Here is a 27,625-nt window from a genome sequence, read left to right on the forward strand (position 1 = left end):
TGTTCAAGTTTTCCATGAGAAAGTCAATCGTGGGCCTTGCTGACTCCACTGGGCGTTTCAAGGGCCCCTGGATCTCCCTGGAGTTAGAAGACCCTCCTTCCCCGTAAGGACTGCCTCACACGCTGGTTGCTGTGTTTTATTTGGAGACTCCAGTTTGCTACATAAATTCATTGCACAGTCCAACACACACACACACACACTTGGCATAAAAGAGAGGGCAATACAAAAATACAACTCTTGATAGTAAGTGGAACCACCCTCAGCTCATCCCAGTCCATCCCAGTGGGTACACCACGTTTAAAGTCAAAATAGGGGGGAATCGGGAATGAGGAGCCATGGAGGGCTCAAGCAACGCCGCTGCCCCAGGAAGATCCCGGGCTGGGGCTGGATGGGCTTTTCTTGGCTGTGTGGCCATTTCAGCCACCTTCAGCCTCCCTCCTCCGGGTCACTTCCTCCTCCAGCCTTTTCGGGTTATGGCAGGCCCTCCATAAGGAGCTGGGGCAGGTGCTGCTGAGTCAAAGCCAAGTGTAGCCTTGGGACCCCACTTCCCTAGGACAATCCAGCCTGGGCGCTCTGCCACTGGGCACCCCTGTTGGGAGGGTTAAGAGATGCAGGGTAAATCTACCTCTGGGAGAACGGGGAAGAGAGGAGAAGAGAGTGGAAATGTTCTCCCTGGCCTTCTTAGCAGATTTCTGAAATGTTCTCCTGTCGCCAGCTTCCATCTCCCCGTCCTTGTCCCGCCTATCTCTTGGCTGTGAGGACAGGAGTCTCAGGGGAGTCAGAGCCGGCCCCGCCCGTTGCCCAGCACATCTGGAGGGCTAGCATTTCCATTAAGAGGGGCAGGTCCCCGGAGCAGTGACAAGCTCTTCTGGTCCCCAGTATGTTCACCAGGGAAGAGGCTCAAACCTGATCAGCACAGAGTTGCAGGAGAGCTGAGCTCGTACCCTGCCTTCCAGGACAGGACAAAAGGTGGCCCATGGGCTCACTGTCATCGTCCAGGTGTGTGAGGTGGACATCCGGCGGAGGAGCAGTGCTAGAGAACAAAAGGGACAAGGTGAGCCGCGGGCCACCTCCTCCCTGTCACAGGGGCTGTGTTAAGCACAGCGGAGCTTTGGGCTGAGACGCGCCAGAGAACGCATCTCCGTTTTGTTTGCGTTGTCGTATCTGAGACCTCAGGGAGAATGTCATGTTCCCCTGTGAGACTGCCAGACGCTCCACGGTGAGTGTGGCAGGGGCCGGAGGAAGAGGCCCAGGTGGGGGGACACTGCCGCGAGTCCCACGCCCTCGCACTCAGCTGCCGTGGAGACCCTGGCCCGTTAACGCCGAGCGCACACACTCCCAGGCCCGAGTCTGGCGCTCCGGGGCGCACGGAAGCAGAACGGTAATTGGTAATCGGGAGGAATCTGTGTGCAGGGAACTCGATCAAACGCTCTGGCTTTAGGTCTGTCCTGACACTTGTGCCTCAGGACTGACTTTTTAAAGGACCACAGATGTCGCCCCAGGGAGCCCCGAGATTTGTTTCCCGTCAGCCCTGACGCTTGGGGAATCTGCTCAACTCTCCCGGTGAAATTGCGACATGGCCGGAACTGGGGTCTCTCCTCTGCCTGTCATTCCCCCCACTGTCCCCCCACGCACACTCCTAGTGCCCCAAACGTCCCTCCGGCTTCCTCCTCCCCATCCAACCAGTGAGTCACCTCCTCAGGCAACCCAGGTGCGTTAGCATGGGTGCCATCTGTGACGATGACACCGGAAGGCCCTTGGGTGGCCCTGGCACACCCGAGTACCCAGCCCATCTCCCAGTCTTCCTCTCTCCACTGTGCACCCCAGCCCCACCGTAGCTTCTCTCTGAGGACCTCCCGGAGGCGGTGGTTCGCTGTCTTCTGCCCGCCAGCGGCCCGGCCTGCCACAGAAGACCGCGGGGGCTGACGCGGCCGGTCCCACCCTCGGCAGCCCCGTCGGGCCCCGCAAGCCACGGCAGGCTCCCTGAGGCCAGAGAGGTCTTGCTGCAGCCCAGGCCCCGGGTTCGGTGGCCCTGGCCCGTTGTTCCCTCCAGCACAAAGAGGCACCTGCACTTGGCAAAGCGGGCGGCAGCCAACCAGCAAGCCCGGGCCTCACTTCACCCCACACGAGGGTGACCCCGGCTAGGCCAGCCCAGCCGTAGGGGACCCTGCCCCTCTGGGCGAGTCAGGGGTCTGGAAGGTTGAGTGGAGCTTCGTTAACAACTCGGGCTCATTGCTTTTTCCCCCAGAGGCCCCGGGGGTGCCCAGTGGATAGGCCTCCCTGGGCCCGCGGGTCCTGGAGCAGGTGAGGAAGGCCAGGCAGGCCCCGCAGAGGCGGGCCAGGTCCCGGTGCGTGGTCTCGCTGACGAAGCAGTACAGCACGGGGTCCGCCACACAGTTGAAGCTGGTGAGGAGCAGGGAGAAGTGGTAGGCGTTGAAGACGCCCTTGGCAAAGTCGCAGCTGGACTCCCAGAGGCTGCGCACGAGCAGCAGCACGTGGTAGGGCAGGAAGCAGACCAGGAAGATGACGGCGGTGCTGAGCACCAGCCGCCGGATCTGGTCCTTGCGGCTCTTCTGGGTGCCGTGGCTGCGGTGCACGGCGCGCAGGATGCCGCGGTAGGAGGCCAGCAGCAGGCCGAGCGGGAAGAGGAAGCCCACCAGGAAGCGGTAGTAGTTGATGCTCCGTTGCCACGGCCTCAGCGGGTAGTGCTCGAAGCAGACGCGGTGCCGGTTCTCGTCCTCCACCACCTCCGTTTGCAGGAGGAAGTAGACGCTGGCCAGCAGCTCCTTGGCCCAGATGACCACGCTGACGCCGGCGGCCGCCTTCAGGGTGCGGAACTGGTGGAAGCGGAAGGGGTGGGCCACGGCCAGGTAGCGGTCGATGGAGATGCAGCAGAGGAAGCCCACGCTGATGTAGATGTTCTCGTAGAGGAGGATGCCGCACACCTGGCAGGACAGGTCCCCGTAGGCCCAGTCGTCATGCTGCAGCACGTACTGCAGCCAGAAGGGCAGCGAGCAGATGTAGAGGAGGTCGGCCACCGTCAGGTTGCACAGGTACACGCCCAGCTCGTTGCGGGCCTTGATCTGCAGGTAGCCGAAGTAGAGAGACAGGCAGTTGGCGGGGAAGCCCACCACCAACACCGTGACGTAGACCACCGGGGCCAGCGTCTGGTGGATGGTGTGGTCAATGGCACAGCTCAGCGAGGAGTTGTCTGCAGTGACGTTGCCCATCTTTGGGCCTGAAGAGGCCTCGCCCCTCATGGGCTCAGGGCGTGGGCCTGTCTCTCTGTGGCCATCTTGGTTATAGGATGTGGTTCGAGCTGCTTCAGGGGCTGGGCCTCCTTGGTGGGGTGAGCCCCTGAAAGTCAAAGGCAGGAAAGGCTTAGAATAATAGGAGCTAACATTTATACAGTGCTTGCTGCGTGTCAGACACTGTTTCAAGAGTCACACGTAATTTAGAAGATGAGCCAGCCAACAAGCTCCAGCCCAACTAGAATATCTAAATGCGGCTTGTGTCTCCCCGTCCTCCTCCCCTGGCTTCCTGTTTCTTATTTATTTTTCTGGTCCCTCAGCTCAGCATGTAAAGCCAGGAGGTCTTGTGAGCACAGCCCGTCCTGAGCCCAGCTCTCGAGGGAAGCTGGAAGTAAGGATCAATTACAACCTACACAACGAACGGTGAAGGCCCAGCCATGCTATTCTAAATGTCATTCACTTTTTTCCGACCTATTCATAGGAATGTACCAGACCAATCGACCATGAAGCCACAGCCCCATCTGGGGGCCTCTCCAGACAGTTGGGAAGAGGCGTAACCTTGCCCACCTTCCCGCCTGCTCTGGCGAGAAGCCAAGGCTGAGCTCCCCCTGGGGCACTGCCTGGATTCCTCGGGTGCTCATCCGCAGGTCCCCTCTCCCTTCTCCTCCGCAGAGCCCGGGGACCCAGCACGGGGCGACAGGCCGCGACAGACGTGAGCACCAGGCCAGGGTCCGCTGCGTACAGGCTGTGCAAATCATTTACGCTTTCTGAGCCTCAGTTTCCTCATCTGTAAGCGCCTGCCCTCGGGCTCAGCGTCGGGGCCACATGAGAAGACGGGCGTCACAGCACATGGCATCACTGTCCCGGCGGCAAAGGGGCCGAGAGAAAGGGGGTGGTCCTGCTCACGCCAGTGAAAGCTTCATATGATTGATAACAGAGGAAATGCCACATGTACGAGTACGTTTGAGCAAGACAGAAGCATCTTTTCGCTGTTATGTAAGCCTGCTTTACAAATGAAGAACGTGTCAGAATGTATCAAAATGCCAAGCCTGAGCCACTCCGCTGATTTGACACTTCCGGTTCAGATGAAAACTCTCACCAAATGAGGATTTTTCAACCCTTTTCTCCCCCCTCCCCCATAATCATCCTTCATCCTCCTAAGGAGCATTTTTAGACATTTTTTCCTACCCACCCGCTCCATGAAATTTTAATTCCCCAGGTATACCGCGTATCTGTTTATGTGCAATGGCAGAAGGTGACAAGTCATTATCACATCTCAGCTTTTCTTCACTCCACCCAGGAACCAGCTTTCACCTCCTCCTTGAGAATGCACCGTCTCTATGGCTGCAGATGCTGAATGAGCGGGGTCTGAATCAGGCTGTTCCGCGCTATCGGCAGGTCGCCCCTGCCCTTTGCTCTCTCTTCACCCTAGTCAAGCTAGAACTCTCCCACCAGAAGAGAAATCACTCAGAGTTCATGACCTACATACATCTCAGCACCTGCTGACCAGCCCCCACCGCCCCCCCCCCCCAACCTCCGACCAACCAGCTCTGTCGAGGTTCCTGCCTAGCCCTGTGGCCACCTGAGCCGGGCTCAGTCCGGATGTGGCTACAGCATTCTGAGAAAGGACTCAGAGACATCAGCCCCACAGCTGCAGTTCTGGGGTTTGTGGAGGATATACTTGAGGGGTTCCCATGAAATCAAAAGCTCAATTTTATATAAGTATGTGCATTTTTCCTGAGAAAGGGGCCTGTAGCTTTCATAAGAGTCTCTAAGACAGGTGAGAGATGGGTCTAGTCCAAAGCTACCCCCTTCTCACTTGGATTCCCGTGGCTCTCTCCACAGCCCACGCCGGCAATCCTACCCAGGGCCTGGCCCATTATCCACCCAATACCCAAAATGCAGACCAGATCCTACTCTCCCTTGCCTAAAACCTGCGGAGACCATTTCTTATCACACCTAGGGGCAGACCCCAAATTCTTTATGGGACCTACAAGGCCCAATGTGATCTGACCCCAGCTGCCCACGCCCTGCCCATCAGCACCACACCCCAGCCACGCCAGCCGTGGTCACCGGCCTCCCTCCCGCCTCGGGCCTCTGCGTTACCCACTGTGCCTCCCGGAGTGCTGCCCACTGCCCTCCCCCACCTGTGCCTCCACCTCAGGACGGACACCTTTTCTGCCGGATCTCAGCTTAAACGTCGCCTCCTCGTGAGAACGTCCCTGACCACCCCGCTTAGGTAGCCCCCTCCCCAGTCACCATCAGCTCATCTTATCCGATTGCTCCACAGAGCTCTCCTCAGTATCTGAGATTTTTCACGTTTATTTACTTCTCTGCCTGTTGATGATCTGTCTCCTCCACGAAGACGTAAATTCCACGAGGGCAGAGCCCTGGTGCCTGGCCCGTCACAGGCTTTCATGGATGCTTCTGGAAGGGATAAGTGAATGCCTCCTCTCCATTTTACAGGCGAGGAAACCGCGGTGTCAAAGGGAAAGGGACTTGCCCAAATTCTGAGGAAGGAGGCGCGAGTGTTCACGTCCAGTTCTCCTTGCTCCGCGGCCACCGCCCTGACCCGTCCAGTCCCTGCCTGAGACTCACCCCCAGCGCCTCAGTCTCCGGAAACCCAGGACTCCCAGTCGGGCTCATCTCCCGTCCTTTCCAGACACAGGCCTGGAATTTCACTGATGGCCGTGGAGGGCGTGCTTCTCGTTGTTGTTTTTAACTGTGGTTAAATGTATATAACATAAAATGCACCATGTTCGCCGTTTTTCGAGGGTAGAGGTCTCTGGCATTAAGTACATGCACATTGTTGTGCAACTGTGACCACCGTCCAGCTCCAGAACTCCCTCTATCATCCCAAACTGGAACCGTCCCCAGTAGACACCGACTTCCCACTCCTCCTCCCCCCGCCCCTGGCAACCGCCATCCCGTTTTCTGTCTCTATGAATGTGACCGTTCTACGTACCCCACATAAGTGGAATTATACAGCATTGTTCTTTTTTTGCGACAGGTATCTTTCCCTTAGCATAATGTCCTCGCGGTCATCCATGTTGTAGCATGTGTCAGAATTTCCTTCCTTTTTGAGGCTGAATAATGTTCCCTTATATGTATAGACTGCATTTTGTTTTTTCATTCATTTGCTAATAAGCATTTGGGTTGTTTCGACCTTTTGTCTATTGCAAATAATGCTGCTACAAACGTGGGTGTACAAACGTCTATTTGAGTCACTGCTTTCAGTTTTTTGTTTTTTGGGGGGGCGGAGGGGGGTATATACCCAGAAATGGAATTGCTGGATCATATGGTAATTCTGTTTTTAATGTTTTGAGGAACTGTCTTTCTGTTTTCCACAGCGGCTGCTCTGATTTACATTCCCACCAAGTGTGCACAGGGGGCTTTCTTGTTTTTTGCTTTTGTTTTGTTTGGTTTGGTTTTTGCTTATATGTTTTGATAGTGAGAGGAAGGGGAGAAGAGGCAGCGGAGACCCATGATCCCGAAACTCTGCCCACAGTCCAGCGAGTCAGAATTTGGCCCCACTCACCCCGCTCTTGCTGGCTCTCCTATCTGCGAATCCCCAGCCCACACCTGCGGGGCCAAACAGTTCACGTGGCTTCCACACGAGGAAGTCAGCAGCAGCACAGGTCCCCGAACTGTCCCCAAGGGCACCCGCCCAGGACCGACTGTGTCTCTGAATTTACCTCAGATTCCTCACAGGATAAAATCCACCCGTGGGAAGAGAAAATTCATTCATACACATAGGCCCCCAGGTGCCAACAAGACAGGGCAAAGGAAGCCACAGCGAAATGCGAAACACGTCCTGTCAGGTCTTAAGAATTCGGTGAGAGTCACCAGGCTGGAAGCCTGTTGTTTCCTAGTGATGAGTGTATGCATGCATGCAGTGGGCTGGGCCAAAGGCTCATGGCTTCCTCTTTCCTAGGCCAACAGTAAGTGAATTCTGGCAACCAGAGTCACAAATGGTCAAGCCTGCAGGGCAAAGAAGGGACATTTGCTATGTTTAAAGTATCTCCTAGGTTCACTTTGGATCAAAAGGAGGATTTTGGTATTCTAAGGCAGTGGTCCCTAACCTTTTTGGTACCAGGAACCGGTGCTCCTATGAGAATCCAATGCCTGATGATGTGAGATGGAGCTGAGGCGGTGATGCTAGCTCTGGGGAGCAGCTGCAGATACAGATAAAGCTTTGCTCACCCACCGCTCACCTCCTGCTGTGTGGCCCAGTTTCTAACAGGCCACTGACCACTAAAAGTCCATGGCCCAGAGGTTTGGAACTCCTGTTATAGGGCAGTGATTCTTGAACTTAAGTACATCTGAGTCACCTGGGGGATTTGTTACAACAGACTACTGAGCCTCATCTCTGGAGCTTCTGACTCAATGGGTCTGAGGTAGGGCTGGAGAATTTGCCACGAGCTCCCAGGTGCTGCTGATGCCGCTGGCCCATTAACCAGCTGCAACAGACTCAAAGGTCTAGAGGGTCTGGGGTTCCGCTCCTGACCAAGTGTCCTGCATGAATTCCCGGGCCAGCGAGCACAGGTGCAAGAAGGTAAACAGGGTCCGGTAGAAGCTTGTGGGGATTAACAACCTGATTCAAGCTTTCAGGAAATAATGGCTGAATCTGTCAGAGTACTTACACTTTGCGTTTGCAAATTCTTTTACACTTTGCAGAGCATGTCCCATCTGCCCCCTTGTCAGATCTCCACCACCTCCTTGTTATCGTCCCCATTTTAGGGTCAGGGAAACCGAGGCCCAAAGAGAGGGAGTGGCTTGCCCCACAGTCCGGCACCTCTGGGTTTCGTTCGCCGTGTATCTGTGGAGCATGTACCATGTTCGCAGCACGAGACTACGTCGGGGGACTTAGAGATCAGCAAGACAGGGCTCCCACCCTCAGGGAGCCTCCAGTCTCGCCAGACAGGAGGGCCAAGCCACATGCACGTGTGACGCCGCTGCCAGGCCGTCGGCGTGCGGCGCCCCGGGCATCCCTCCCGCCCGCCCACACTGACTGTCGGTGTGTCCTTTTCACACCATGGGCGGGCATGGCCCTCGCGGTCCCGACTCCAGACCGCCGCCACCTCCCCCACCCCCGCCCCCGCCCCCGCCCCCGAGCCGGAGGCCTACCCGCACGCGCGGCACCCCGCCTCCGCACAGGACCCGCCCCGTGGGGCGCCATCCCGCGGCCCGCCAGTCATTTTCTCCGCGAGTTTGCTGCCCTTCCAGCCCCCCGTGTCGAATGGCCGGCCTTCAGCTTCTGCCCCCACCTCCGTGTGACACCCACTTCCTGCCATTTCCATATTTCCCGCGTCCATCTCCTCCTCGTCAGCTCCGTCGCCAGGGCCCCCAGAGCGGCCCTGGGCAGCACCTCCTCCCCAGAACCCGTGCCGCAGCCTCCCGACAGATTCCGGGTCCAACTCGCCACCCTCAAGGCCATCCTCTAAAGCACGAGTCTAACCAATCGCTCCTGCTTCCTGTCATCCATCTGACTGTCGAGCCATCAATCTGTCCATCCGTTCGTCCACCTGTCCATCCATCTGTCTGTCGATCCATCCATCCACGTATCCACCCATCCATTCATCTACCCACACTCCCATTCACTTATTCACTTACACAATAAACACTTATTGAGAATCTATTATCTGGAAGGTACCCCACCCCTACTGTAACTCAAGTTGCTCGTAGTCTCATGGGAGAGAGGAAGGCTAAGGGAACCAGCTCCTAAGGAGAGCACAGGATTTTAAGGGAGTTCATAAGAGGTGCCCTAACCCAGGCAGAAAAGCCTTCCTGAGCAGCAGGTTATACTTAGACCAGGAGAAGGGGGACGGGCTGCCTGGGCAGAGGGGAGTTTCTACCTGTGGCAACAATGCGTGTGACAGAGCAAACCCGAGAGGGAGAGAATGGGCATCTTTGGGGAACTGACACTCGTCTGGCCTGACTGGATCTAGGTGTGAGGAGGGCACGGCTCGAGAGAGGATAACAAGTATCCGTAGTCACCAACAGCTAAGTAGGACAGTGGAGACTAGTCAGGGACAAATCTGAGATGTTCCTCAGTGCTTAGTCCTGATAAGCTCTCCAAAATTATTTGTCGGATGGATGGGCGGAGAGGTAAGTGGGTGGGTGGATAGGTAGGTCAGTGGATGGGAAGTTGGACAAATGACGGGGAAGACACACGTGAGCACGTGGGTAGATAGATGAATGGGTGGGTGGATGGGTGGATGTGTAAACGGCTGAATGGGTGGGTACGTGGATGGCTAGATGGGTGATGGGTAGATGGATGGATGGATGGGTTAATGGACAGACGAATGAATGGGCTGGTGGACAGGTAGACGGGTGGGGAGTTTTGAGGCTGGGCACTGGGAGAGTGGAGATATCGTTAATAGAAACAGGTGACAAGGAGGAATCACTGCGGCCTCCTCCAGCAGCCTGGCACCTGCCCAAGCTGCCTGAGCTGCTTGGAGTGTCCTGCTTTTTCACCGTGGCCTTGTCCCTGAGGACAGGCACCCCCAGGTGGAAACTACACCTCACCAGGAGTGTCCTTCCTCTACAAGGTCTCCAGAGGAATCATGCTCCTCAAAAATCAAAGGACGTAGTAAATGCAAAAATGTCTCGTAAGTGGAAGGACACAGATGGATGAAAGAAGCCAGCCCTACCTGCCGAGAGCTCTCCATGTGCCGGGCTCATCTCTTCCCACCATTCCCAACAGTGCCCATTTCACAGACGGAAACACCGAGGCTCGGAGAGATGAACCGACCTGCTCAAGGCCCCACAGTTACAGTGTGGTAGGCCAGGCTGTGAACTCAGACGGGCCCACACTTTCCGTTACGTCATGCTCTCCTTCTGCTTGTCACGACTGTCACTGAACAGCCACCTCCCACCTCCAGGCTTCGTCGGGCTCCAGTCCTTACAGGTGCTACCGCGAAGGCCACCAGGCTCTGCCAGGTCAACCCTTTCCTCAACACTCAGTGAAGAAAATCTGTGTGTCCAACTGTGGTTCCCCAAGGTGGAGGCCGATGGGGCAAAGAATCAACACAAGGAGCCTCTGCATCTACCTCAGACGCTTTATCATCCAGCGAAGAAACAGAGCCTATGCAAAGACAACCCAACACCTAAAAGCAAATCTTTAGGCAAATGCTCAAGAGCGTAGAGATATCTCTGAGGACATTAATGACTAAGAAAAATTAAGCCCCGAAAGGAAGGAAGGGAGGGCCTCTTTGATGCAAGGTAAGACCTCTTGCATGTTACAAGCCAGGAGGAGGTGCCTTGTGCTGGGGCACAAGCGGGCGCATAAACGGTGATCTAATCCGTCATCTGTCTCTTTGGTGAGGTGCACACGGACACACAGACGATGACTCACTGTGCCAGGGTGGCCCTGCTCGCGGGAGCCCTCAGCCCCAAGAGTGGGGAGTTTCCTGCAGGCCCAGCCTCGCTTCCTTTAGCTGGTCAAACCTCCACACACTTTAAATAAGTCTGTTTCATTTCCCAAAAGTGTTTGTTTCAGAGGCTGTTGATATTCCCCTCCAGGGCGGGAGCACAAACCAGGCAGCATTTTTCCTTAGTCTCCGTCTTTCCCCAAAAAAGCCTCGTTCCAGCAACAGCAAGGAGACAATCTCATTTCTAAAGCCTTCGTAACTGTCTCCAAGTTTGATCCCACCTGAGCTCAAGAAGGTACTGCGAGTCAACACTGCTAAGCCATTTCACAGAACCTGAAGCCCAGAGAGGCTAAACCAGGTGCTCAAGTTCACACCGTAAGTCAGGTGGATCTGAACCCAAAACCCAGCTCTCTGCCTTGAAGCTCTTCTGTCCACAGACCGCAGCAAGAAATACACTTGACGGTGTAAGCCGGCACACACAGACATTCTGCACACACACACACACGCACACAGAAACAAACTTCCCCACAGCGCCGCTTACCCTACCACTTGCAACGCCCTCCGACCACGTTTATTCTGTCTTTATAAATACAGCTCATGAGCTACTGAACTGATCTCCCGACCCTCCAGTGGGTCATGATCCTGCTTGGAAACAGCTGGACTGAAACCCACCTGCTCAGCCTCCGGACCCCTGGAAAGCGATGGTCTCTGCAGCCAGGTGAGGAGCAGGCAGAGAGCAGCTGCGGAGGGGAGTCCTCCCAGAGGGGATCCCGGATTCCTCTGTGCCTCTGCCCACCTCAAACCTCAAACGGCCCAGCTCCCTCTGGAGGAAGCTTCCTCGGCCTGGCGGCCCCCACGCGGCAAATGCCCAGGAGGACGCGGCTCCCCCTCCAGCGATTTCCTGCAGACAGCGCCTCCCAGCTTGATCTAGAAAACCGCAGCTGGAGGCAGGCTGCCCATTCCTGAGCTGAGGCAGGATCATGTGAACTCCGTCCGTCAGTCCGATCTGGTGTCAGCCTGGCGGCTGCCCAGGAAGACTCGCCAGCCACAGGGTGAGGGCGCCAGGCTGCTCCCTCCAGCATGGGTCTGCTTTGCACACGCCCCAGAGGCAGGGAGCAACCTTTCAGGGAATGTTAACGCCTGAATGAGGCACAGGGGACCTTGTAGACTTGTGGGGTGTACAGGAGAAGCGGGGTGCACTAATTCTACTCATCGAACCCCTTTGATCACCTACAGGATAGCAGGAGAGGAAACAGGTGAACCTCTGCTTCAGGAGTCCTCGCTTGAGCCGCTCAGACAGGCTGACGCTCAGGCAACTAGATTATACCACAGACCCCAGCGAGAACCACAGGACATCGGGCGAGGAAGGACAGGGGGCAGCTAACTTTCCACTCCCGCCCCCAGACTGTCACCCTTCAGCCGCTAGCAATCAACATCTGGGTCAGTGGGTTGCACGTACTTTAAAAAAATGCCTGGGGAGCTTACGAAAAGTAATGCCAATGCCCATACCCCACCCCAGACGAATTAACCCACACTTCCTGGAGGTGAGGTGCCAGCACCAATGCTCGTAAAAGCTCTCTGGACAATTCCAGGCGGCAGCCAAGGGGAGAAGCCTATGCTGGAGGCAGCTGGATCCTGCTCCGCAGAGCGGGCGAGTGCCCGAGAAGGTCTCTGGGCTGCGAACAAGGCAGTGTGAATGTTTTGGACAGCGTAGCCCTGGGGTGAGGAGCAAGCACAGGACTCGGGCCTCGTGGGGTCTCCTGGCTCAGGAGTGTCTACTGAATCCCCTCAGCGTGGCTGGGCTGACAGGACCCCTGGAGGCTCCCTAGCCCAGCCTCCTCGTCATACAGGTGGGGAAACTCAGGCCCAGCGGCAAAGGCTCTTGACCAGGGTCTTACAGCCGAACCGTAGGGCCATGATTCGAGAGAAACATCTGCAGACTTCAGGAGCCCTGCTATTTTGGCACAAGCCCCTCCCTCTGGGGTAGTCTTCCTGGGAACGTTGCCGCTGGAGCCAGGCAGCCCACCCACCGTGCGCGGGGTCACTGAAGACTTACGTGCTCTCTGCCCTTTTAGGTGGTCTGTGGGACCTGTCTTTTCCAGAGAGTGAATTGCTGTAGTCCTGTTGGGAGACTGTGTGGGTAGGGGTCCCAGGAAAAATCCCCCCTCTGCAGAGCCTGGGCCCCCCAAGCAAATGCTGCTGCACACAGGCCTTTTTCAATGGTCTCCTAAGTTACTTGCTGCAAAAGGCTGCTCCCTGTCACAGCGCGGTAGTGTGCGTGTAGACACAGATGCTCCTTCTGAGCTGTGGCGTGTGGCTGGCTTTCCCCGATGTTCTGTGAGAGGGTGCGTGGGTTAGGAGTGCAGGGTCGACTTCGTGGGGAGTGCCTGGCCTCCCCCAGGACACACCAGCCAAAGAGAACACCCCTGGCTCTCTCTCCCCTGGGAAGCCCAGCCTCATAGGACGCGCGTGCGCACACACACACACACACACACCATCTGTACCATTGCTGTCTATACCCGCAAGAACCACGAATGGCACTGTGTCCCCACCTCCCCCTGCCACCCCACTCAGGGGCCTACAAGCTGCCCCCAGGCTGCCCGCCCCCTCTGCTGACCATATGTATCCACCTTACCTCGCCTGGAACGGGGAGCCCCTCCTTTCCCTCCCCACTGGGCCTTTGGGACTATAGCGGGATGAAGCCGACTTCAGCTTTACTCAATTCAGCTGAGCCCATGTCCTCTGTGAAATGCCCACTCATTAAGGGAAAAAAAAGAGAGCCTGGGCTGTGTTCTATTTGGGTGCTAGGATTTTACCTTTAATCTAAAACAGGACAAGAAACCATAATGGCACCAAGCATCAAGCATGGCCTGAGAGGTCCTTGAGACCCCATAACCTCAACCCCCGCTCCAAGCCTCTCCAAACCAACCTACAACTAAGTAAAAGTAGTGAGCTTGTGATAAAAACGTAGCCTTAAGAGACGCCCCCCCACCCCGTCCCGCCTCCCCCCATTCAAACTTCGCTCCTTAAGTCCAAAGTTGCAGCATCTTGGAGCTGCCGCCAAGCAGGAGAGGGCATTTCGTGAGCGGGGAGAATGCCCGAGTCCTGTGGATGCGGCGATCTCACAGGAGCTGCCGGGGCCTGGCTGTCTGGCTCCTTCAATCCTGGAATGACACGAGCGCCTAAGTCGGGCCAGGCCTACCACCTGAATTTGTTTCCTCCGTCTTTCTCTCAGCCCCAGTGACAGCAGGCATGAGGCACGGCATGGCAGCCCCGGCGGTGGCGAGGCTAGGCCACGGTGTCCCCGTCTGCTCCCAGCATAAACATCTGCTCCAGGTGCCTGGGCTCTGAAGGGCTGGTGGACTTTTCTGAGCTGGTCTGGAGGCAATCTTGAGGGTAACGGGGCCCCAGGCCACAAGGCCTTCAGGAACCAGCCCCTCCACCCCCAGAGGTCCTGGCAGCCTGGGCATCATCATAGGGAGGGCTCGGGAGTCGGCCCAGAGCTGGTGGCACCATGCACGTCCTCCAGCACATGGCAGCAATCCTGCGGTCCCGGGACGGAGGTTACGGGCAGAGGCTCTGGGCCAGCCTGCCGAGGTCAAGTCCCTGCACTGCCACCGTCTGGCTACGTGACCTTGAGAAATCGCATCCCTGGAAAACCAGGGAACTTCTGTGAGAATCCAGGAGATGAGTGAGGTCCGGCAAATGCCTGGCATTTAGTAGGTTCCTGAGAAGCATGCGTGAGGACGCGGTGATGATGAGGATGGCGGTGATGGCCACAGTACCACACCCTCAGCCGAGAAAGTCCCACCCACCCTCTCACTTGGGTGCAGGAGGCGCAGGCCAACTTGCTGAGAGGCTCGTCAGGGCAACAGCCTTGGAGGCTCAAGGGTGCTGACGAGTACAAGGAGAGAGGGCCAGGCGGGCTGGAGACTGAGTCCCTCCTGCAACGCTTCATCCCGCCCTCTGCTCCCATTGTCACGCGGCCTCCGCTGTCCTGAGCCATCATCTGCTGTTTGCCTGCAGGGTCCTTCGCTGACACATCTTGAAGGCCCGACGCTTCCCCCCAGGCCTTACGCTTCAGCTCCACCGACATCAGAGGAGCTAACACAAGGTGCTGCGTCGTTACAAGTTCCAAAGTGTCCAGGTGTGAATTAAGTAAGCACGGCTTCAAGGACCGAGAGGAGGACCAGCACCAGCAGAGATTCTCCCAAAGCACCTGGTGCAGTTAGAGAACAGGTGGGAGCAACCTAGGATCAGGAAGCGCGGTCATTGCCATTTTGGGTGCACGTGCTTTGTACCAGGTACCGCGCTGGGACCTTCCAAATGTTTCCTGTGTTCGCCTTTGCATCAACCCTGTGAGGCAGGGTTATCCTTGTTTTATAAGCGAGGCAGCTGAGGCTCTGAGAGCACCAGCATCCTTCCCCGGGGGCACAGAGCTGGGAAATAGCAGAGCGCTCTGACTCCAAGGACAGGGCCCTGGACCTCTGTATGAGTTTCCCGCTGCTGCTGGAACTAATGACCACAAACCTAGCAGCTTAAAACGACACGAATGTCTTATCTCATGGTCTGGTGGTCAAAAGTCTGACATGGGTCTCGCTGGGCTAAAACCGAAGTGTTGGCAAAGCTGCATTCCTTCTGGAGGGCGTAGGGGGAAACAGACTTCTTTGCCTTTCCCAGCTTCCAGAGGCTTCTGGAACATTCTTTGGCGTGTGGCCCCTTCTATCCTCAAAGATGGCAGCGGCAGATTGAGTCCCTCTCACATCACTTCATCCATCTCCTTCTGACTCCAGCCCTCCTGTCTCCCTCTTCCACTTTTAAGGACCCTTGTGATCACGCTGGGCTCACCTGGTAAGGGGCAGTGCTGGGACTCAAGTCAAGGTCTGAATTAACTAAGTGCAATGCGTGGGAATTTGTATGATTAATTGTGAAGACCCACCTCCTCCTCTGCACAGGAAGCTCCATCAGGACAAAGGATCTGGGCCTGTGTCTTCTCTGCCGGGGAGAATGGTGATTTGGCCCCAAATAAATGTACAACCAAACTGTGTTGAATGTTTAAATGAATACATGAATCTAAACTCCATTTATTTCTGCAGCCCACGTGGAAGGCCCTGCGTGGCTGAAATTGAAGTTAGGAGCTAACAGACTGGAGGAGACGGTCAAGATATGGGACAAGGCAACAGGGAGAGGGGTAGTTTTGACTCTGAGGGTGCAGTGGGTGGCAGTGTCTGAAAATTCATTACAACAGAGACTTAGGTCTCTGGAGAGTCTGTGGACTGAGAAGGTCTGAGCTGTCTGGGGCATCCTTCCTGCTCTGATGTCCAAAGCACAAACCACAGGCCAGCAGGTTGCCATGGTGACTCCAGGCCCGCCGTTCCCACCAATCTCCTGCCTCCCCACCCCAAGTGCTCCAACTCATCAATTAATAACCTAATAATGTATGACAACAGTAACTCCAAACACCCAGGGAGCAATCCTCTTGAAAAACAGACTTTTCCAGGAAACAGAGAGCTGCAGAGATGCTCAAGACCATGACACTCTGCCCGGGCTACCCGCTAAATCTAGCTCTCTGAATCCAAATGACTCTCTCCCTCTCGTTTTAAAGGCACAGGGTTGGCAGAGCTGGGGACCGAAGCCTGAGAGGTTCCAGGGGAACGGACATTGGAGCAGCCGCCATGTGGGATGCCTGCTCCCTCAGCCCCTCCAGGCCCAGAGAAACTGCTCCCGACCCAAATGGGTTCCGTGATAGGGTCCTAGGCATGGATATTTGTATCTCTGTGGGTCCTCTAGAGCAAAGCTACATCCTTTGCAAACATGAATTAATTTGTTACCATGGCACCCAGGGAAAAAGCAAAAGGGAAGATGTTCAACAAGTCTCGGTAGATTCAAGATGGTTAGAAATTGTTTGATACTACTCTTCTCATTGAGAGTGGGGGCTAAGTCCCTGCCCCTTGAATCCAGGTGGGTTCTGTGACTACCTGACCAATAGTATAAAGTGGAAGATGCTGTGTCAGCTTCTGAGGCCAGATCTGACGAGACTGGCAGCTCCCACCTCCTGCCCACATTGAGAGGGACCCAGACCCTGGCTGACGGCCCCAGCTTGCCACATGAGCCTGTGATTTTGGAAGATCCTCCAGCCCCAGCTGATGCTGCAAGGAGCAGAGATAAGCCACCTCCACCAAGCCCTACGCAAATCACAGATTCATGAGCAAAACAGATGACTGCTGTTACTTTAAGCCACTATCTACTGAAGTGGTTTGTAATGCAACAACAGATAACTAAAATATAGTATCATTTTTCTCCAAAATCCACTTATCATGAGCTGGATTTATCCATGTGGTTATTTGATTTTAATTTTTGTAATAACTTTGTGAGATGGATATAATAATCTCCGTTTTTCCCATGGGATACTAAGGCTGGGAGACGAAAGGTATTTCATTTGAGACTAGCCAGCTAGGAAGAATGAAACCTGTTTTCCACTCTTTGTTTTCTGTTCCATGAGTTTTCTCCCCCTGCAGAGTGAGCTGAACCCAGAAGGCTGCAACATAACAGTTACAGTAACAAGAAAACTCAGAGCTAACACTTAGGGGCAGGGCAAGGCTTTCCAGGCAAGATCTCCACCTGTGTGATCTCAAAACCACCCTAGGAAGTAGGCTCTGCCTATCACGCCCATTTCACAGAAGTAGTGAAGCAAAACGTAACTGTATCATCTCAGATGTGTATAGTTTCAAACCATTCTCACATCTCTTTTGTCCTCCTTGAGGAGGCCTGGCTAGTTATTTATCTCCATTATACAGAGGCCCAGCAAATGACTGGGAAATGATGGCCCAAAGCGACCCAGCCTCTGGCTCCACACCTGTGCTCTGGCCTCCTGCCCACCGCTAAATCCTAAAGGGCATTCCTGTGCGCTGCTGCCAGCACTCACTGCTCTCCACCTTGAGGATTACCTGGGCACACAGGAATGCCAGGCCAGGGTGCTCTGACCTCCAGCGACCCCCACCCCGCCCGGAACTCCTGCGCGGCCAATCACAGGCCAACTTTGTCCGCAGCTGGCAGTTGAGGGGTGTGGGAAGGGTGGGGGGGACTTGTTCCGGTCTCAGTCGCCCTGCTCTGTGTCTGACAAGCTGCCCTTCGCCAGATGTGCGGGAAGGAAATTTTTGGGTCACCTGTGCTGCCAGAGCTCTAGGAAATGAAGAGTTAGCTGTCGTCCTGTTTTGGAAATAATTACCAGGTGGCCACGGAGCTAGCCGAGGGGGTGGCTGCTAAACAAGGCGACAACTGCAGAGAAGACACCCCACCCGGAAGAACGACGGGGACGCGCCAGCGCTCGGGGCAGACACCGGGCGGGCCTCGCCGCCCCGCACCCCCGTCCGCCGCCCCGCACCTCCCCTGCCCGCTCGGGCCGCGCCCGCATTCGGCCGCCGCCTCCCTGTGCGCGCACAGGCACCCGGCCCGCGCGACCGCCGCCGCACCTGGCCGTCCCGCACCGCGCGCGCACACGGGGCGTGCCCGTGCTCGTGCGCGTGCCCGTGGCCGTGCGGGGCCGCGCCGGGGAAGGCGCGGAGCTGGCTGCGCGTGCCGGACCCGGCTGCCGTCCGCTCCGGGTTTCTGGGGCCCGATACGCCGGGGTTCCCAAGATCGTGGTGACAGAAAGAGGACCGGCTTCGGGGAGACCCACCTGCGCAGCGCGGGGCCAGCCGCAGTCCCTCCGCCCGTCGGCCGCGCTCCCTCCTAGAGCCAGCGCGCAGCGAGCCGGGTGGCACTGCGTCCGCGGCTGGCTACCCGGGGGCGGCCTGGGGGCGCAGGCGGGGCCACTTCCCAACCAAGCTGTACTCCGCCACGGCCCACGGGCCACGTCGTGCGCGGATTGCCCCCACGTCCCCCCCCCCGTTGGGCACACCCAACCCTGCCCTTCCTGGCCCTGCCTTTCAGGCAGACCACATGCCATGGGCTAGGCGCCTGCCAGGAAAAACCGCGGTGGCGCAGACCTGCCCTGGAGGTACGGCACTCCCCGCCCCCAGCCACTCTCCTGCCCCCGGAGCTGCCTTCGTGGGCTCAGACTGAGCCTGGCCGCCAAAGCAAAAGGACAAGGGTCCTTCGCAGCCACATCCAGAACCCCTGGGTAAGAGGCTGGGACAAGTGTCCATGAAGCGATCTTTCTGTACGGTTCACCTCTGTGTCCCCAGCGTCCGCGCGTCGGTAGCCGCTCAGTAAGGGCATCTCTCTCAACGCCTCTGCAGAGCTCAGCGGGCGGCACTTTGCTGCGTGCTGGATCCCCGCTGCTTCTTGGGGCCTGAGAGCCCCCGCACAGGGCTGCGGGTGGCCCGTGGCCCGGCCCGCGACAGCTCAGAGGACCTCCTGCTGATTTCGTTGAACCTTCAAGGAAGCCTGAGGGCCCTCTGCCCCACAAGCTCACAGAAAACAATAATAGTCACAACTCCCAGTTTCTGACTACTTTGTGCCAGGCGCTATTCTAAGCATTTAAATGCATGAACTCATTTGCTCCTCACCACTCTGTGAGGTAGACACTGTTACTTCCCTCACTGTACACACAGAGGAATGAGGCACGGAGAAGTCAAATAACACACGGAGGAATGAGGCACGGAGAAGTCAAATAACTTGCCCAAAGTCTCATACATAATAAGCAGAAGCACCGAGATTCAAACCCTGGCAGATGAGTCCACAACCGTCCGTCATCACTACCTGCATCCCATCCTAAGCTACCCTTAGCTGTACCCTCAGCATCTTCTGCTCTTTCACATCTGCATACCTTAGCTCCTGTGTCCTGCTCCACTCAAAAGACCTCCTGTCCCCCAACTCCTGAGCTCCTGCCACCATTTTAAGACCCAAACATCACCTCACCTATCCGGCCTTCTTATTTGCCCCAGGCAATCTGTGCTGAGCCCCCTGGATGTTCCCTTAGCTCCCTTCCCACCATTCTTTGCACTGCCCACTGGGGTCATTGGCCCACAGCTGTCTCTCTGCACGGCCCTCATTCCCTGCCCTGTGCCTGGCCCGGAGCAGGGCTCCCCGTTCCTGTCTGTGAAGTGAGTGCCTGGGACTGGTCGCTGCAGGAGTCTGCAGAAGCTTTTGCAGTTGGTTGTCAGGGCAGATTGTTGGTTAGGGATGGAGGGCAGCTGGAGTGCAGGCAGGGGAGGTGAAGAGAGGGATCCATGTCTCCGCCTCCGCTAACTCCTCTGGGTGGCTCAACGCTCCATACTTTATGACTGGGTCCCTCGGTGAGTCACTGGAAGGAAATGGACAGTGGGCAGGAAGGCAGAGGATACCCCCAGGCAGGGGAGGCAGAGGGAGCCAGGGAAGCAGGGGGAGGTGGGGAATTTTGCTTTTCCTGCTGGGCAACCTCCCAGCAGTCTCTTCTCTGAGGCTGAATCAGCCTCTTCTACTGGTCCTCACTTTGAAATTTCTCCTTCTTGTGAAATCTTCACAAATGGGGTTTTCTGAATAAACTATTCGTACCTTAAAAATGCACACATGCTTTTTAAAAACTGCCAAACTGGAAGCAGTTGTTAAGAGTTTGGCTTCAAAAGTCAGTGTGCCTGAGTTTCAATACCACCTCCGCTACCTACTGCTAGGGGGACCTTGAACAAGTCCCTTAACCTCTCTGTGCCAGGTCCCTTAAGTGTGAAACAGGGACCTGGCTTCAAAGGGGGGCTGAGATGATTACATGAGTTAAATCAAGAAGAGCCTTTAGCACAACACCCAGCACACAACTGGGTTCAACAGGCGTTAGCTGTTGTTTTTGTCCACCCCAAATGCACGGCTCTTATGTTTTGACTACTGACTGTGTCCTTCGTGCATACGAGTGACCTCCGTCATCCGAACAAGTAGTAAGTAAGTAGTATCCTCTCCCTTTCACAGATCAGGGAATTGAGATTCAGTGAATAATCTAAGGCCACTCACTTCTGAGTGGCTTGGCCAGGACCAAACAGAGTCCTGACTATAAAACTGCTCCTTGCAGCAATTATGTTCTGCCTCATCCTTTCCGCCCAGGAAGGAAGTGGGGTGTTTTAGAGCCCATCACTAGTTGCTAGATCCAGAATTCTGACTCTCCTGTGTACGATGCATGCTGTGTAGAAAGTGTATTACAAAGTGAATCCTGCCAAGGCTGCCACATTACATAATCCAGGGGAGGAGAGACTCTATACACAGTACTTGGTGGCCCTGTCTCCCTGCCTCTTTTTGTAACCCACAGTCTCTGTTTACAGATATCCAAACACATCTAGATTCACAGTCTAAATACTCTTCAATTAAAACAAGCTGTGTTCTGATTCATGCTTCACTTTTTAGAGCCAGAACAGCAGGGCACCAGTAGCAGTTACCTAAAAGATCCAGAATCGGCCTGTGGCATACAGGCTCGGCACCTCTGGCCATGCTCTCCCTAAGGAAATGCTAGAGTTGGAGAAGCAAAGAAATTCACTGCACTGCCCGCAAAGTCGCCTTTGGGCTAGATTTTGCTGTTTCTTAGTGTCAGGATGTCCTGTTCTTGGCAGGGGCAGCAGAATTTGTTGTTTTGTAAATAAAACCTGGCATTGGCCTTATAAACAACAAACAGCTCACTAAGTCAAGATGAAGCATATATTGTTTTCCAGAACCTTCCTGGCCCTAGAGAATGGTAAATTATGGCCCACGCTCATGGCATGCCAATTCGAGACGCTACACTAATAACTGTCTTTCTTGCCCACACAGATCATCTTCCACGTTGGGCTGGGCTCCAGAGACGTGGTCAGAATTTCTCCATACCCGGCACAAGTGACGTTGATGTCATTCTTCTTTCCCAGTCCCTTGTGGGTTTTTGGCCTTGGCATTTGCATTTTCCCAGTGTCGAGCCCAGGTAGGCAGGTGGCGGGGCTCAGGCATGGCGGCGGATGGAACAGACGAGAGGTTGTGGCACTAGGCAGGCCGCAGCGTGCTGAGGACTTTGCTGGCCCATCCAGACCCGCTCCTCACCCTTCTCCATCCAGCTCTGTGGACTACATCACCGGGTCCCCTTGTCCTCTGGCTTCTGACGGGTCGGCCGACGGGAGGCACTAACTGGTGTCAGGGGATGGAGGAGAGCAGCATCCACCTGCTAGGGTGGCTTCAGGTTGGCTGCCTCTCTTCACTGAAGTCGTCAGCTCCTGTCACGGTCCCTGTCCTGCACTGCCCTCCCCCTTCTTCCTCCAGGCTTGGCGATAGTAACAGCCCCTCAGAGATGCTAGTCCCGGGGTGCCACGCCGTCCTGCGCTGGGTCCCTTAACCCTGTGTTTACCTCTCCTCAGTCCCCCGGCTTGACTGCCTCTCCTTCCTGCCGAGACCTTGCCAGCTGCAGAAGTGGACGTATCAGCTGTGTACAAACTCACACTAACGGAATAATATGTGTGTGTGTGTGTGTGTGTGTGTGTGTGTGTGTGTGTGTGTTTTAGAAGGCGCATCGATGATCTACTTCAAAATAATTACTGATCTTTCAGTTTAGTCTTCCAATTAGCACAGCTGGGCAGCCTCAGAGGAAAACTCTCTATCTCCCGAACAACGGAATGAGTCCCTCCTTCCTCGCTGGGCTCCGGTGCCAGCTCCGCTCTGTCCCTGCACAGCCCCAGGGCTCCTCCTGCAGACAGACTGCCCTGTGCTTCCTACCTCCTCGTCCCGGTGGACGACTTTCCTTCCGAGAAATACTCACCACTGCGTAGCTGAGCATCTCCCAGGCCAGTTTCAGGCAGCAAGAAGCTGGTTTTTTCTGAGAGTGACCTTTCTGGCATCGACCCCACTCCAGCAGACTGAGGCCTGAGCTGGTTAATCAGACGGCTGACTTGACTGACACTGCAGTGTCGTCTCTGCTCCCGCTCAGACAGAACGTGACTGGTGAGGACATTTGGAGGCAGGAAGCTCCGAGGCTGGTAGAGTCAGCTCGAGCCCAGGTGCAGTGTGAGAATGCGCGTCCGGAGAGCTGGGGAACCCGAGCCGCATCCCTGGCTGGACTTCACCGTCCTGAGGAGGCCTGCAGGCCGGGCTTGCTCAGGCCGAGGCAGTGGGGAGAGTGGATGGTGTCTCAATGTCTGGCTTCGAATCCCAATCTGTCACTTTCTGGTTGTTAGAGCTCTGGCAAGTTATGCAGCTTCCCCGAGCCCCAGTTTCTTCTTCTTTAAAATGGGGTTATTAATGAGGATCGGTGTAAGAGTGAAATATAAAGGCGCTTGCAAGAAATTGGGGTGACGTAGGAGCCCAGCCTGACAGGTGCCAAAGGAGCAGGTTATGCTGGGAAAGCAGAAAAGGGGGCGTGGCTGATCGAAGTCGGGGGCGGGCAGGCTGCTCAACCAGCCTCAGTTCTCCTGCTTATGGAGAATGGACCAAATCCTGGCTCTTCACCCCGGGCTGTGTGACCTCGGAAAGTTACACGATCTCTCTCTGCCTCAGTTTCCTTTTCTGTGAAACGGTGGTCATAATAGTAGCTCGCAGGATTGTCGTGAGTATTCAGTCAGTGAAGAAGCATAACACTCTCAGAATGACTAGCGAGTGCTCAACAAACGTCGGGACACCCTCTTCACCCGGTGACTTGTGTGGCCCCTCTGGCTCGGGCCTGCAGGCTTTTGTGATGGCGAGCTGGGGAGATGTGGATTACTTTGCTTGCTGTGCTATCGAAGATTTGCCTCCTAAGGGGCTCATAGTGCTTTGTGGTGTGGCTGCTGGGGGCAGGGGGACAGGGGGGGCTTTGAGTGGTACTTGGCATCCAGGAGCTCTTCCAGATGGAGCTTCCTGGAGCCCCAAAGGAGAACCACTGGGAACTCCCTACGGCTTAGGGATAAGCTTAGGTGCCCCTGATGGGACTCGGGTGGTAGGATGGTGAGAAAGGGCTGGAATGGGAGAGGACCAGCAATGAAGCGTAACCTGGCCAGGGGCCTCGCCTAGAAATCATGGCGAAAATTCTCTGTGCTGGGCTTCAGATCTTGCCTCGTCTGCTCCCAGGCGGTCGGCTGGTGTCTTGGGGGCTGAAACTGGTGCCAGAGAGGCGGGAAAGCCTGGGATCTAGACTGTCTGGGTTCAAAGCCTGGTTCTGCCACTTACCAAGTTATTTCGCCTCTCAGTGCCTCACCTGTAAAGCGAGGATAATAACAACACAGCACCCACTTCATAGAGTGTCGTGTAATGTGCTCGAAACAGTTCCTGGCCCAAAGTAAGTGCTCAGTAAATATCAGCTATTATCAGTACACCACGGGCCGCAGTGCCCTCTGACTACCAGGGACGACTATTGTGGTAACCAGAATAACGTCCCCCCAGCCCCCCACCAGAGATGTCCACGTCCTAACCCCAGAACCTGTAAATATGTTGCCTTATGTGGCAAAAGGGACTTTATAGATGTGATTAAGTTAAGGATCTTGAGATGGGGGTGATCGTCCTGGATTATCCAGGTGGGCCCGATGTCATTACGAGCCTGAAAGCGGGAGGAAGAAAAGGGACAGTATCGGAGTGATGCAGGACGGGAAAGACTTAGCCAACCATTGCTGGCTTTGAAGATGGGAGTTGGCCACGAGCCGAGAAATGTGGGAAGCCTCTAGAAGCCGAAAAAGGCAACGAAATGAATTCTCTCCTAGTCTCCATAAAAGAACTCAGCCATGCCGGCAACTTCAGACCCACCTCTGACCTCCGGAATTGCAAGATAATCCATTTGTATTGTTTTAAACCACTAAGTTTGTGGTAATTTGTTACAACAGCAATAGGGAACTTATACAGCTGCTGAGACCCAACACAGTTGCGCCCTTGGAGGAGGAACCACGTGGGGTTACTCTGTGGGATTTATTGAATACCCGTGGTGTCACCCATACCTCTTGCCCCATGGAGGTGCAGGAGCATGCGGGACCATGGAACTGAATGTCCCCTGGGCATAGGCACTGCTGGGGGTGCGATATTCAGGGGCAGGAGAGCTCAGGGCTCACTCTGTTGGTTGAAAAAGGCCTCCTGGAGAAGCTCGACCCTCAGTGGGGCCTGGAAGGATGGAAGGCGTGGGGTTTGGACAGGGAGGAGGAAGAGGAAGGAAAGACATCACTGGAAGGGGCCCAGTGGGACCAAAGTCAAGGTCATTCATTATTCATCCATCTGTCCATCCAATGCCTGTGCTCCAGTCCCTGTGGGGCACTGGATAGGGAAGTGAGTTAGACCTGGTGGTGGTTCTTATGGCACTTCCACTCGGGAAGCCGATACGCATTACAATAAAATGTGGCAAGCATTACAGCAGAATAGAGCTTATTAAGGGGGCACACCAGGAGGGGCTTCCTGGAGTAAGTGACCCCTCAGTTGATGCTCACAGGATGAACCGAAGGTTTGTTCTATTTCACTCTAGGCTCTGTGTGCTGCTCTGCAATCAGCAGGTGCTGACTGATAGGAGTTTAGCGGTATATTTTGTTATTCCCTGTCCAATTCTTTCTTAATCCATTTTATTACACTAAGGAGAAAGTCTCAGTTGGGTGCTAATGTGTCTTGAGCACTACTTTAATTATTGCCCATCTTCCTTTGTAACCTACAGAGCCAGCCTCAGGCTGTTCTGCAAGCAGCAGGTGCTAATTAAAGTTTAATAACACTGCCTGGTTTTCCTTGTTTTTATTTATTTAATTACCTTCCTTTTTGTGACAGGGGGTACTGATTTTCCATTTCTGGGAGTGAAACACAATTTGCTTTTAAAAATAAGTGAACTTAACGTGTGACAGAACAACCACAAATGAGTGGAGATTCTTCTTCTTCTTGCCCTGGAGTTGATCACTGGGTCCAGTGGGGACAAAGAGGCACTAAGCTCCCCTGAGTGATGGGCTGGCCCCTTTAGGACTTTCACATCCTAATCCCCACCCCCAACACACACACTCGATACTGGGGAGGGCAGAGTGGGAACTGGGCTAGAGAGTGACCACTGAGAGCCCATGAGATTCTCCAAGAGAATTCTCACAGAGCTGGGGGTGGAGCTGCTGCAAGGTGAGGAGCCCAGGGGTCCATTCCTGGCTGGACGTCTGATTAGACAGGGAACACGCTAATCCGCTCAGTGTGCCTTCTTGGGCAGCAAGAAACGTAACCTGGAGACAGGCAGGAGACAGCCAGTGGACAATGAGTGGCTGCACACCTTCCATTTGCCAAGTGCATATGGAAGAGAGGAGCCGAGCACCCGGGAGGGCTGTCCCGCGGGCGCAGGAGCTGACGGGACATGGAGGAGATGGTGCTGGAGCCCAGGCTGCCGCGTCGGGGATCTGGACAGCAGAGACGGCCCAGGGGGACCTCTGCGGAACTCGTCGCATTGTGCCGCTGACTAGCCACATAGGGGGGCATCAGGCCCAGTGCAAGCTGGCTGGTGAGAACCTCAGCCGCGGAGGACCTCAGTGGTGGCAGGCTGCAGAAAGGGACACGGACCCCTGTCTCTTTCCCTCGTCTGTGCTGCGCGGATGAATCTGAGCTAAAGGCAATGGAGACCCTGTGGGCTCAAGAGAAACTTCTGCCTCCTTCACTCCCTAGGAGAATTTGAATTAAGGGCCTTGAATTAGAGTTATCACTAAAACGAATTTTTTTTCTTTTTTTCGCTTATCCATAGGGCAGTGCAAACTATTAATTACTGCACATCTGCTCTTTCTATTGTCCTGCAATGACCTTCCCCCTCTGAAGCCCCAAGGGACCTTTACCCTTAGCTCAGAATGTCACATACACCTCGTTTTCTCTTTCTGTCTTTGAACCTCTATGTATGTGGGGTCTCTGGCTCTCTCCATAGGTGCGGGTCCCATGCACACATATCTAATTAAATCTGGTTATTTGGTTATTTTTTCTTCTTAATCTGTCTCCTGTGGATTTAATTATTAGCCCAGCCCAAAGAACCTAGGAGGGTAGAGGAAAGTTTCTTCCTCCTCCACATATATATATAATAAAATGGAACCCGAATGGCTGAGTTTTTGAAAACGATTTAGAAGGGAACGCTAGGATTAACACCGCGATCACGATATTCTGATGCCGGCTGTGACTGGAAGATGATGGGTGGGCAGGGGGCCCTACCGTGGGAGCGGGGAGTCTGGCAGGCAGCACCCGATCAGGGGAAGGGCAGTCAGGGCAGCTGTCCGGGAAGAGGAGACGTCCAGACTGAGACGTGCGCGGGGACAGGGAGGTGGCCTGGGAATGCTCCCAGCGACCTGTACACCCGCACCGTGGTGCAGCGGATGCAGAAGGAGCCCTTTGCACAGCGACGCTGGGGTCTGAAGCCCAGCAGAGGGAAGGGAAGGGAAGGGATGGAGGATGGAGAGGTCAGCCGACACGGTCGAGGACGACAGCGTGGCAGCACCGGGCACCGGCAGACACCCGGTCTGGGCAGACCGACGGCGGTTTGTCCTTGCACGCCTCCCCCAGGGCTCTTCCCTGGGCCCTCGCTGCAGTTACAGAGGGCAGGGCTTGTTGCCAGGGGACCCGGACGGTGTCGCACTTTTGAGATGCGCCCCCACTGCAAGGACCCTGGGCAGAGCAGCGCCCCCTGGCCTGCTGCGGCCTTACCCGCCCCCACGTGGCGGTATGTCCCCGGACCCCCAAAGCACTATCAATCTGGACCCAGGAATGAAGAGCAGGGACCTGCCTCCCAGCAGGTCTCCTCCACTCCCCCTGAAAGGCCTTTATCTCAGAGATTGGATTTGAATTTTCCGCTCCAGGGGATGTTCCGAGCGGCCCTGCTGAAGGTCAGCGGTCCCCTCCGCCGCCTGGCAGCTCTTGTCAGCCCCGCACTGCCCGCCGCATCGCCCCGGCCCGGCCCGAGCCGCCGCTCTGCACTCACCGTTCTCAGGTCCCGCGCGCGGGAAGCCGGGTCGCGGCTCGGTCCGGCCGGCGTGAGCCCGGCCCTGGCCGGCGGGAGGGGAGGACGGCCGCGCGCGGCGACAGCGGCGGCGGGGACGGGGCTGGGCGGGGGCGTGGCGCGGAGCGGCTCCGGCTCCTCGCCGCCGGCCGCCGGGCGACGATGGAGGGGCGGGGGCTGTCGGCGCACGCCCGGCGGGCACGAGC

The 27,625-nt window shown here is 55.8% G+C and overlaps 1 protein-coding gene across 8 annotated transcripts; it reads right to left on the reverse strand.

The window, feature by feature from the left end:
* Positions 1–122: 122 nt before the first annotated feature.
* On the reverse strand, positions 123–27,499 carry GPR68 (G protein-coupled receptor 68). Of its 8 annotated transcripts, none has more exons than XR_004950006.1 (3): positions 11,297–11,580; positions 5,850–5,973; positions 5,272–5,678 (listed from the first exon to the last, which is right to left on the reverse strand). XR_004950006.1 is itself a non-coding variant. In XM_016154240.2 (2 exons), the coding sequence occupies exon 2, from the start codon at positions 3,258–3,260 to the stop codon at positions 2,142–2,144; it is 1,119 nt and encodes a 372-aa protein (XP_016009726.1). In that variant the 5' UTR covers positions 3,261–3,357; positions 27,402–27,499; the 3' UTR covers positions 123–2,141. The 8 variants fall into 8 exon arrangements, 6 of the variants coding, with proteins under 6 accessions (XP_016009726.1, XP_016009734.1, XP_016009709.1 ...); XR_004950005.1 differs by lacking the exon at positions 11,297–11,580 and adding an exon at positions 9,905–10,352; XM_016154240.2 differs by lacking the exons at positions 5,272–5,678; positions 5,850–5,973; positions 11,297–11,580 and adding exons at positions 123–3,357; positions 27,402–27,499.
* Between the last annotated feature and the right edge of the window lie 126 nt (positions 27,500–27,625).

Source organism: Rousettus aegyptiacus, unplaced genomic scaffold (genome assembly GCF_014176215.1).
Source record: "Rousettus aegyptiacus isolate mRouAeg1 unplaced genomic scaffold, mRouAeg1.p scaffold_m13_p_3, whole genome shotgun sequence".
Classification (NCBI taxonomy): Eukaryota; Metazoa; Chordata; class Mammalia; order Chiroptera; family Pteropodidae; genus Rousettus; species Rousettus aegyptiacus.